The sequence below is a fragment of the Rana temporaria genome, chromosome 4, assembly GCF_905171775.1.
Source record: "Rana temporaria chromosome 4, aRanTem1.1, whole genome shotgun sequence".
NCBI lineage: Eukaryota > Metazoa > Chordata > Amphibia > Anura > Ranidae > Rana > Rana temporaria.
The window spans coordinates 266,820,409-266,833,116 of NC_053492.1; the positions used below are offsets into that span (position 1 = coordinate 266,820,409).

The following is a 12,708-nucleotide window of genomic DNA, read 5'->3' on the forward strand; positions in this document are numbered from 1 at the left end:
TAGTCTCGATACCGCCACACTCCATACCACATGAAGTTTTTAAAAAAAGAAAGAAAATCGCCATAGAATAATAACGTTTTAATTTTAGATAAAACAAAAGCACGATGCCAAATGGCCTCTTACTTGAAGGGGTGCCTTGCCCCGGCACTGAGGTTGAAGGCGTGTAGTGATTGGAAGGAGAGATGTGATCCCACGCCAGCGATGGAGCCTGCAGAGCCGCGTTAGCGTGCGTTCCAGCTCTCTGGGAGGGAGAGCCTGCGGGACCAGGAAGTACGTCAGTCGTGCGTGACCTGTACGCCTCGACGTACGTTTCGTGATTGCCACGTCGTCAGGAAGCGTGCTTATTTAATACCAAAAAAACGAAAGCTATATCTGTTTCATACGATATCAAATTTTATTGGGTACAGTTGTGCACAACAAAGTAATTGTCAATCAAACTATCGCAGTACTGAAAGCTTAAAAATGTCTTGCTATTGAAGGGGTATGTACTGTCTACTAATTAAGTGGTTAACCACTTCCAGACCTTAGGTGTTTTTCAGATTCGGTGTTTGCAAGACTAAAACATTTTTTTCTGCTAGAAAATTACTTAAAACCCCCAAACATTATATATTTTTTTTTTCTAACACCCTAGAGAATAAAATAGTGGTCATTCCAATACTTTTTGTCACACCGTATTTGCGCAGCGGTCTTACAAGCGCACTTTTTTTGGAAAAAATTCACTTTTTTGAATTAAAAAATAAGACAACAATAAATTTGGCCCAATTGTTTTATATATTTTGAAAGATAATGTTACGCCGAGTAAAATGATGCCCAACATGTCACGCTTAAAAATTGCGCCCGCTCGTGGCATGGCGTCAAACTTTTACCCTTAAAAATCTTGATAGGCGACGTTTAAAAAATTCTACAGGTTGCATTTTTTGAGTTACAGAGTAGGCCTAAGGCTAAAATTATTGCTCTCGCTCTAACGATCGCGGCGATACCTCACTTGTGTGGTTTGAATACCGTTTTCATATGTCGGCGCTACTCGCGTATGCGTTCGCTTCTACGCGCGAGCTCGTCGGGACGGGGCGCTTTAAAAAAATTTTTTTTTGCTTTTCGCATTTATTTTTATTTATTTTAGAATTTTTAACACTGAAAAAAAAAAAAAAAAAAAAATTATCACTTTTATTCCTATTACAAGGAATGTAAACATCCCTTGTAATAGAAAAAAGCATGACAGGTCCTCTTAAATATGAGATCTGGGGTCAAAAAGACCTCAGATCTCATATTTGGGCTTAAATGCAAAAAATAGAAAAAAAATAAAAAATGTCATTTTTTCAAATGACCAAAAAAAAAATTTGTCTCTTTAAGAGGCTGGGCGGGACTGACGTTTTGACGTCACTTCCGCCCAGCCGAGCTATGGGGACGGGCGAAGGAGATTTTTCCTTCAGTCCCGTCCCCGCTCACCAGCCGACAGCATCCGATCGCCTCCGCCGCTACCGACGGCTCCGGTAAGCGGCGGAGGGCACGGGAGAGCGGCGGGAGGGGGGGGGGCCCCTCTCCCGCCACCGATAACGGCGATCTCGCGGTGAATCCGCCGCGGAGACCGCCATTATCGGATTCCAGACCGCGCACCCTAAAGATGGATACCTCGGTTGTGACAGCAGCTGCTGCCGTTACCGAGATATCCGTCTTTAAAAATAGGACGTACATCGTCGTGCGCAGGTCTGGAAGTGGTTAAAGTAGAAGTAAGGTCAAAAAACAAAAATGACGTATATGCTTCAAGTTTTTGTTTTTAATTCTTTCATCCTGTTTCTTTAAACTTCCTTGTACATTTAGTCCCCATAAATATCTATGAATCTTTCCAGACATCCCATCTGCATTTATTTCCTTTGCGCATGTGTCTTTCATTATGCTCTTTCAATATCTATTTTTGTAGCCACTAAATCAGATGCACAAAAAGCAGAGACTATGGCCCGGATTCACGTAGCACTTACGCCGACGTATCTCGAGATACGCCGCGTAAGTGCACATATGCGCCATTGTATCTTTGCGCCTGGCTCTGAATGCAAGATACGCCTGTAAATAGGCTTCATCCGACCGACGTAAGTTTCCTACACCGTCGTATCGTGGGCGCATATTTACGCTGGCCGCAAGGGGCGCACCCATTGATTTACGATTCGAATATGCAAATGAGTGAGATATGCTGATTCACGAACGTACTTGCGCCCGGCGCATTAATATATGCGGTTTACGTAAGTCGTACATCCGGCGTAAAGTTACGACTCATAAAGAAGGTGTAAGTCAGCAGCATCAATGCACCAGGGAACACAGCCGTCGTTTTTTACGTAGTACGAGAATAGGGCTAGTCGTAGGTTACGTTCAAGTCGTAGGCAGTGATTCGACGTAACTTAGGCAGTTGTTTCGACATGATTCTGAGCATGTGCACTGGGAAGCGTCCATGGGACGGCGCATGCGTCGTTCGTTATTCGTATCTTGATGGCGCTCGGACCATCATTTACATGAGGGCCATGCCTCATTAGCATGGCTCACGCCCACTGCCACTTACGACGAGTTACGCCGAGGGAACCCAGCGTAGATTAGGGAGCAAGTGCTTTGTGAATACTGTGCTCGCCGCTTTGCGCTACGTCGGCGTAGCGTATATTCGATATGCTACGCCGGCATAACTATGCGCCAAGGTATGTGAATCCGGGCCTATAAGTGTAAGTGATGAGTCCAAGTGAAAGAACACATCCCTGGCATCCCTTTAGACAATCACGTTTCCCCCTGCTAGCCACTGGATGGTGCAGACTTTAGCTGTGCTGATTAGTTGCTTAATTATTGTTCCAGAAGCAGGTTTCATAAAATGTAACCAAGCAACTGATGGGCAGACTGCATTGCTAAAGTCTACACCATTCAATGGCAAGCTCACTCCCGAAACAGCCACATCCAATGGGCGCCCAGGTGTATTCTTTCCCTTTGGCTCAGATAGAACAGCTGTAAAGTTACTGGAGGCACTGCGGAGAACTATGGAAGATTTAGTTTTGAAGTCAACAAGAAGTTGATGTATTATTTTCCTCTGGCTGTTATGAAGAGCTAGAAATATTAATTAAAAACATCACCCTCTGCTGCAGCTATAGGGATGGTCTGAGGTTTGTCTGAGGTAGGCATGATCTGAAGAACAGGTACGTCGGCTCCATTAAGAGCCTTAGCAGACGCACGCCCGCTCCACAGCAGGGGACCCGATGCACATGGCCAGCGGTCGCGATGCCCGTCGGCCACCTGCGATCATGGGCAGAAAAGCCAGAAAAGGGATCTGTGTGTGTAAACACACAAATCCCGGTTCTGTCAGGGGAGGAGATACAGATCATCTTCTCCTAAAGATTACGAACAGTGATCTTTCTCCTCCTCCAGTAAGTTAGAAACACCTAGCAGGGAACACATTTAACACATTGATCGCCCCCTAGTGTTAACTTCTTCCCTGTCAGTGACATTAACACAGTAATCAGTGCATTTTTATAGCACTGATCGCTGTGTAAATGTAAATTAAAAAAATGTTTTTTTTATAAAAATGCCATAAATCTATCCCCTTTTTTGTAGACGCTATTACTTTTGCGCAAACCAATCAATATAAGCTTATTGCATTTTGTTTTTTTTATCAAAAATATGATGAAAAATATATATCGGCCTAAATTGATGAATACATTCGTTTTTTAACCACTTAAGCCCCGGAAGGATTTGCCCCCTTAACCTCCCTGGTGGTATTCCCGAGTGTGGCTCCGGGTTAAATTTCAGTACCATTAGCGGTAACCCCGAGCCACACTCGAGATTGCATTGCAGTATCCTGGTGCAGTGTACTTACCTTTTCTCCAGTATCCTGCGATATCTATCCCCACGCTCTGTCTGGGGACTGTGTCCTCCACCTGAAGCTCTGAGGCCCCGTACACACGACCAGTTTCCTCGGCAGAATTCAGCTTCCGACCGAGTTTCTGGCTGAATTCTGCCGAGAAACCCGGCCGTGTGTACACTTTCGGCCGAGGAAGCCGACGAGGAGCTCGGCGAGGAAATAGAGAACATGTTCTCTATTTCCTCGTTGTTCTATGGGAGCTCTCGTCCCGCCGAGCTCCTCGGCGGCTTCAGTGCTGAACTGGCCGAGGAACTCGATGTGTTTGGCACGTCGAGTTCCTCGGCCGTGTGTACGAGGCCTCAGTGTCGGGCTCCATTCCCTGCGAGCATCGCGACGCATAGAGGGCCGAGCCCGGCGGGAAATTCAAAAAGTACACAAAACATAACACATACAGTACACTGTAATCTTACAGATTTCATTACTGTTTGAAATAATTTCACATCCATTTTGTCCCTAATGCATTGTCCAGTGCCCTGCATGCACTTTTTATATATACTGTTCTTTCTGCCTGGAAACCTGAGATTGTCCATGGCAGCTAAAAAGCATCCCTTTACGTCAAAAGTGGTTTTAGACCAGCTGGAAAACAGCGATAGTAGAAAAGAAAAAGAGCGACAATTTTGAAAATAACACAATATTTTGTACTTTTTGCTATAATATAATAGTTTTTCGAGGGCCTGCCCTGATGTCAGGAGGGAGGTTCTGTGGCTTTCGGGTCTTTTGCTTTCTTCTTATCTGGAGAGCCCCTCAACACCACCAACAGTATTACACATGGGTGTTGACTAGGGCAGCCTGCTTGCACCCATCATATTATTTTGATGCTTGCATAACTCCATCCCACTGCCTGTATCAGGACTAAGCCATGAGAGGCGTACTAAGGCAGTGAGTGTGAATGTAGACCTCAGTTGTCTTCTGTTGCAACCCTGACTCTTGCTGCAAAGGGTATTCCACTGCCTAAACTTCATAAATCCACCAGTCTTGTAGTGCTATTCAAGGCTTGCTTCTCAAAAATATTTAAACTTTTTGCAGAAGAAGCAAAAAGCCTTACATGTGGAACAAGTGTAAAGTAGGCTTTGGTATAGGCATTAGTATCAACATATAGTAGCAAAGCCAGTAGTATGTGCTCTATGTAAAGTAATTCACTCTTCCCAATTAATAACCAAGGTGGAGCTCAGAGTGCTCAAGGTAATTCCACTATTTGTTCTGTAAAATAACCATTTATTAATTTGCATATGAAAAAAACAAGCCAACAAAGTGAGATTTCTTTAATTATTTCCCTACCTCATTTGATGATTCTACTTTAGTAATATTATACATTATTCTCCAGAATTCTTAACAACCAAATTCTGGACAAGGAAACCAAAACAAATTACAAAAAAAAAAAAAATGATGTAAAATGTTCAGATTTAATTACTAAATTAATAAAGTTAAACAGTTTTCCATGAAAAAAATGCAAAGAAATGATAACAGGAAATTAGTTAAGACTTTAACTTGATAACATGATGTAAAAATCAATTGGAAAGGACATTTGTTAACAGAATTAATCTAAAATGGTAGAAAGAAACACTGGTTTTGTGCATTCCCCATGAAATGTATAGTGCATAGTAATTCCATTGGAGAACTCCTAAAGACAAGTAGAAATATGTTTCAGTATCAGCATTCAAAAGACGCATTTTACATTGGTAAATACATAGAAAAAGATGAAGTATATGCTTACGTACTCCGGGGTGACCTAGTTTACACAGGCTGTGTATTCCACATGAAAAGTATAGATAGGTTACATGTTTATCAAAAAAGAAACAACATAAAATCTAGTAGGTAGCAATTGTGATGTTGATGAGTCTTCCAGAAGTCACATTCAACTTTTCAGTCCAATGTATGCAAAAACTGATTCATACATCTTATTGTGTAAATTGTACATGTATAAGTCCTTTTTAAGAGAGAAAAATACAATTTCAAGTGCTTCTGTTTTGAATATATGTCTCCACCTTTAAGGGAGTTTGGACATTTATTAATATATGGCAGGTGATCCTTCGGTGTGAATCCTAAGAGCATGTCATCTAAATGTCAGCTTATTTAACATATACTGTATGTTGTAACTAAGATCGTCTGTCAGTCAATAAAAGTGCAATCAAAATGTTCAGCAAGAAAAAAGAATATGTTAACTTACATTTTTTTTAACAGAATTTCAAAATTTGTGGGATTATGCTTAAATCCAGATGTAAACTGGAATAACTGTTTTCTGGTCAAGATGTATCATTATGTAACGTCTTCATTGTAGTGGTTTTTCCTCACTCAAGGACCTCTATCTAGTGCTTTTTCCAGACTCCTGGAGTGGTGCACTGTTGTGTTAATTAGTGGTACTTTACCAGAACTATGCCACGTGTTTTTCCGTTAAGAGATGGGGAAACCATGAACCCTTAGCTCCACATGAGGACTGATTTGGAAAATAGTGACTTATAAGAACATGTACCAAAAGCGAAACAAATAGGAAAAAAAAACAGCATCTACATTTTAAGGAGGGCACTTTTGTAAATACTTGTAGAATGAAATGAACATTGGTTAAAATTGCATGGATCCTGCTTTTTAAAAAAATGAAAAACTCTAAATATTGGGAATTGGCACAGAGTTAATATTTACAGCAAACAGAGGTTTTGCAGTTTACATAACATCAATACAATCCATCATCCAAGTCTATGCTTGAGAATTTGTTTTCCTTTGTCCCTCGTTTTATTGTTTTTCAAAGTGGACATTCAGATTATTATAATAAGTGGCCATGAATGAGGTTCCTTGAAGTCCAGAGCTTCACACTTGTGTGCAATCCCACACTGGAAGATACAGCTCCTTGAAGAAGGCAGTCATTTTACTGGAAGCAAATTCTAGGGCTTGAACCTGGCAATGGCTTGGTGCAGGCATAACTTTACAGGTTGTCTCCGGGCTGATACTGGGGTTCAGTGGCAGTGAAGTAGTCTTCCAGGAAACCTTGTAGGTATTCAAAAGTGGGGCGCTCCTCTGGGTCTTTTTTCCAGCAGTTAAGCATAAGCTCATGCAGGGAATTTGGACAGTCTTGAGGACATGGCATCCTATAGCCACGCTCTACTTGTTCCAACACCTCACGATTATTCATACCTGAAAATCAAATAAGCAGATATTAAAACCCTTTGGAGCATTTCCTCAACCAGTTACTCAATGCATGTACCTTTTCTTTATGTATTTAACAGTATTTCTTTCTGTTGTACATTTTAAAAATGATGTTTTATTAAATTATTAAAGTAGAACTAAAAAAACTAACAACAGAATACCTAATTTTCTACAGTAGGGGTCCAAACTTTCAAGACATGACTAAAGAGATGGATGAAAGAGTTTGGAGTGGAGAAACTTGACTGGCCTCAACCCGATAGAACACCTTTTGGGATGAATTAGAGCGGAGACTGCGAGCCAGGCTTTCACATCCACATCAGTGCCTGACCTTACAAATGCGCTTCTGGAAGAATGATCAAACATACGAAAAGAAACATTGCTAAACCTTGTGGACAGCCTTCTCGGAAGAGTTGAAGGTGTTATAGCTGCAAAGGGAGGGTCAACTCAATATTGAACCCTACGGACTAAGACTGAGATGCCATTAAATTTCATGTGCGTGTAAAGGCAGGTGTCCCAATACTTTTGGTAATATAGGGCCAGATTCACAAAAGAGATACGACGGCGTATCTCCTGATACGCCGTCGTATCTCTGTGATCCGCCCGTCCTAACTATGCGGCTGATTCATAGAATCAGTTACGCATAGATATCCCTAAGATCCGACAGGTGTAATTGACTTACACTGTCGGATCTTAGGAATGCAATTCTATGCCGGCCGCTAGGTGGCGAGGCCATTGCGGTCGGCGTAGAATATGCAAATGACTAGTTACGGCGATCCACGAACGTCCGCGTTACCCGTCGCTCTAACTTTACGTCGTTTCCATCGAGATACGCGTCGTAAAATTAGGGCTGAGCCCTAGGTGTTCTAAGCCATGTTAAGTATGGCCATCGTTCCCGCGTCGAAATTTTAAAAAATCACGTTGTTTGCGTAAGTCGTCCGTGAATGGCGCTGGACGCAAATTTACGTTAATGAAAGCAACAGATTTAAAGTACTTTTGAAAATACATCACCATGTTAAAGCTAATATGAGATTTCAGTTGTTGGATTTACACTGAGCAAAATTACAATGCAACACTTTTGTGTTTGCCCCTATTTATCATGAGCTGAGGGCCTTCATACTGGAGTGGTGCGCTGGCAGGATGCTCAAAAAAGTCCTGCTAGCTGCATCTTTGAGGTGGTGTAGGAGCAGTGTATACACCGCTCCTAAAGCGCCCCTGCCCATTGAAACCAATGGGCAGCGCCGCTGAACCGCCGGTAAAGCGATGCTGTAGTGGCGCTTTACGGGTGGTTTTAATCCTTTTCCGGCCTCTAGCAGAGGTTAAAAGCAATCCACTAGCGGCCAAATAGTGACTCAAAAACTATGGTAAATCGCCACTATTTTTACCGCCAATGCCGCCTGCGCCCCAGTGTGAAAGTAGCCTTAAGCTGGCCATACACCATACAATTTGGCAGTAAGAATTTGGCAGCAAGTCCTACCGACCTCACCAGCCCAGGACCTCCACATTCAGCATCTTCACCTCCAAGATCGTCTGATACCAGCCACCCGGACAGCTGCTGCAACAATCAGTTTGCATAAACAAAGATTTTCTGCACAAACTGTCAGAAACCGTCTCAGAGAAGCTCATCTGCTTGCTCATCGTCCTCATCGGGGTATCAACCCGACTGCAGTTCGCCGTCGTAACCGACTAGAGCGGGCAAATGCTCACATTCGATGGCGTCTTGCACTTCGGAGAGGTGTTCTCTTCACAGATGAATCCAGTTTTCACTGTACAGGGCAGATGGCAGACAGCGTTTATGGCGTCATGTAGGTAAGAGGTTTGCTGATGTCAACATTGTGGATCGAGTGGCCCACGGTGGCAGTGGGGTTAGGGTATGGGCAGGCATATGCTATGGACAACGAACGCAGGTGAATTTTATTGATGGCATTTTGAATGTACAGAGATACTGTGATGAGATCTTGAGGCCCATTGTTGTGCCATTCATCCACAACCATCACTTCATGTTGCACCATGATAATACAGGGCCCCATGTTGCAAGGATCTGTACACAATTCCTGGAATCTGAAAACATCCCAGTTCTTGCACGGCCAGCATACTCACCGGACATGTCACCTATTGAGCATGTTCGGGGTGCTCTGGATCGCCGTATACGACAGCATGTTCCAGTTCCTGCCAATATCCAGAAACTTCACACAGCCATTGAAGAGGAATGGACCAACATTCCACAGGCCACAATCAACAACCTGATCAACTCTATGCGAAGAAGATGTGCTGCACTGCGTGAGGCAAATGGTGGTCACACCAGATACTGACTGGTTTTCGGACCCCCCAATACAGTAAGGCCCCGTACACACGACCGAGTTTCTCGGCAGAATTCAGCCAGAAACTCGGTTCAGAGCTGAATTCTGCCGAGAAACCCGGCCGTGTGTACACTTTCGGCCGAGGAAGCCGACGAGGACCTCGGCGAGGAAATAGAGAACATGTTCTCTATTTCCTCGTTGTTCTATGGGAGAACTCGGCCTGCCGAGCTCCTCGGCGGCTCCAGGACTGAACACGCCGAGGAACTCGATGTGTTTGGCACGTCGAGTTCCTCGGCCGTGTGTACGGGGCTTAAGACTGCACATTTTAGAGTGGCCTTTTATTGTGGCCAGGCCTAAGGCACACCTGTGCAATAATCATGCTGTCTAATCAGCATCTTGATATGCCACACCTGTGAAGTGGATGGATTATCTCGACAAAGAAGAAGTGCTCACTAACACAGATTTAGACAGATTTGTGAGAAATAGGCCTTTTGTGTACATAGAAAAAGTGGTAGATCTTTAAAGGAACACTAAAGGCAGATTTTTTTTTTTTAAATAACAAACATGTTATACTTACCTCCGCTGTGCAGTTAGTTTTGCACGGAGTGGCCCCGAATCCTGTCTTCTGGGGTCCCTCGGCGGCTGTCTCGGCTCCTCCTCGCAAAAGCTTTCCACGTTCATGCGAGCTCCCTCGCATGGTGGAAAGCTATGCCCGCCGTGATACAGCGGCGGGCATAGCCGCCGACTGTATCACTCGGCCCCGCCCCCCGGCGCGCCGCGTCATCTGCTGTGATTGACAGCAGCGCCAGCCAATGGCTGCGCTGCTAACAATCCGCCCTATCTCCTGATACGCCGTCGTATCTCTGTGATCCGCCCGTCCTAACTATGCGGCTGATTCATAGAATCAGTTACGCATAGATATCCCTAAGATCCGACAGGTGTAATTGACTTACACTGTCGGATCTTAGGAATGCAATTCTATGCCGGCCGCTAGGTGGCGAGGCCATTGCGGTCGGCGTAGAATATGCAAATGACTAGTTACGGCGATCCACGAACGTCCGCGTTACCCGTCGCTCTAACTTTACGTCGTTTCCATCGAGATACGCGTCGTAAAATTAGGGCTGAGCCCTAGGTGTTCTAAGCCATGTTAAGTATGGCCATCGTTCCCGCGTCGAAATTTTAAAAAATCAAGTTGTTTGCGTAAGTCGTCCGTGAATGGCGCTGGACGCAAATTTACGTTAATGAAAGCAACAGATTTAAAGTACTTTTGAAAATACATCACCATGTTAAAGCTAATATGAGATTTCAGTTGTTGGATTTACACTGAGCAAAATTACAATGCAACACTTTTGTGTTTGCCCCTATTTACCATGAGCTGAGGGCCTTCATACTGGAGTGGTGCGCTGGCAGGATGCTCAAAAAAGTCCTGCTAGCTGCATCTTTGAGGTGGTGTAGGAGCAGTGTATACACCGCTCCTAAAGCGCCCCTGCCCATTGAAACCAATGGGCAGCGCCACTGAACCGCCGGCAAAGCGATGCTGTAGTGGCGCTTTACGGGTGGTTTTAATCCTTTTCCGGCCTCTAGCAGAGGTTAAAAGCAATCCACTAGCGGCCAAATAGTGACTCAAAAACTATGGTAAATCGCCACTATTTTTACCGCCAATGCCGCCTGCGCCCCAGTGTGAAAGTAGCCTTAAGCTGGCCATACACCATACAATTTGGCAGTAAGAATTTGGCAGCAAGTCCTACCGACCTCACAACCGCAGACCACGTGTAACCACACCAGCCCAGGACCTCCACATCCAGCATCTTCACCTCCAAGATCGTCTGATACCAGCCACCCGGACAGCTGCTGCAACAATCAGTTTGCATAAACAAAGATTTTCTGCACAAACTGTCAGAAACCGTCTCAGAGAAGCTCATCTGCTTGCTCATCGTCCTCATCGGGGTATCAACCCGACTGCAGTTCGCCGTCGTAACCGACTAGAGCGGGCAAATGCTCACATTCGATGGCGTCTTGCACTTCGGAGAGGTGTTCTCTTCACAGATGAATCCAGTTTTCACTGTACAGGGCAGATGGCAGACAGCGTTTATGGCGTCATGTAGGTAAGAGGTTTGCTGATGTCAACATTGTGGATCGAGTGGCCCATGGTGGCAGTGGGGTTAGGGTATGGGCAGGCATATGCTATGGACAACGAACGCAGGTGAATTTTATTGATGGCATTTTGAATGTACAGAGATACTGTGATGAGATCTTGAGGCTCATTGTTGTGCCATTCATCCACAACCATCACTTCATGTTGCACCATGATAATACAGGGCCCCATGTTGCAAGGATCTGTACACAATTCCTGGAATCTGAAAACATCCCAGTTCTTGCATGGCCAGCATACTCACCGGACATGTCACCTATTGAGCATGTTCGGGGTGCTCTGGATCGCCGTATACGACAGCATGTTCCAGTTCCTGCCAATATCCAGAAACTTCACACAGCCATTGAAGAGGAATGGACCAACATTCCACAGGCCACAATCAACAACCTGATCAACTCTATGCGAAGAAGATGTGCTGCACTGTGTGAGGCAAATGGTGGTCACACCAGATACTGACTGGTTTTCGGACCCCCCAATACAGTAAGGCCCCGTACACACGACCGAGTTTCTCGGTAGAATTCAGCCAGAAACTCGGTTCAGAGCTGAATTCTGCCGAGAAACCCGGCCGTGTGTACACTTTCGGCCGAGGAAGCCGACGAGGACCTCGGCGAGGAAATAGAGAACATGTTCTCTATTTCCTCGTTGTTCTATGGGAGAACTCGGCCCGCCGAGCTCCTCGGCGGCTCCAGGACTGAACACGCCGAGGAACTCGATGTGTTTGGCACGTCGAGTTCCTCGGCCGTGTGTACGGGGCTTAAGACTGCACATTTTAGAGTGGCCTTTTATTGTGGCCAGGCCTAAGGCACACCTGTGCAATAATCATGCTGTCTAATCAGCATCTTGATATGCCACACCTGTGAAGTGGATGGATTATCTCGACAAAGAAGAAGTGCTCACTAACACAGATTTAGACAGATTTGTGAGAAATAGGCCTTTTGTGTACATAGAAAAAGTGGTAGATCTTTAAAGGAACACTAAAGGCAGATTTTTTTTTTTTAAATAACAAACATGTTATACTTACCTCCGCTGTGCAGTTAGTTTTGCACGGAGTGGCCCCGAATCCTGTCTTCTGGGGTCCCTCGGCGGCTGTCTCGGCTCCTCCTCGCAAAAGCTTTCTACGTTCATGTGAGCTCCCTCGCATGGTGGAAAGCTATGCCCGCCGTGATACAGCGGCGGGCATAGCCGCCGACTGTATCACTCGGCCCCGCCCCCCCGGCGCGCCGCGTCATCTGCTG

At 44.9% G+C, this 12,708-nt stretch overlaps 1 protein-coding gene across 5 annotated transcripts in view; it reads right to left on the minus strand.

Moving 5' to 3' along the window:
• Positions 1–5,133: 5,133 nt before the first annotated feature.
• The window catches only part of FYN (FYN proto-oncogene, Src family tyrosine kinase), a 292,106-nt gene continuing 284,531 nt past the window's right edge, over positions 5,134–12,708 (minus strand). For all 5 annotated transcript variants that reach the window (XM_040350256.1, XM_040350255.1, XM_040350252.1 and 2 more), the window contains one exon: positions 5,134–7,012. In XM_040350256.1, the coding sequence (XP_040206190.1) occupies positions 6,804–7,012 (209 nt within the window). In that variant the 3' untranslated portion in view covers positions 5,134–6,803. The remainder of the gene's footprint in view (positions 7,013–12,708) is intronic.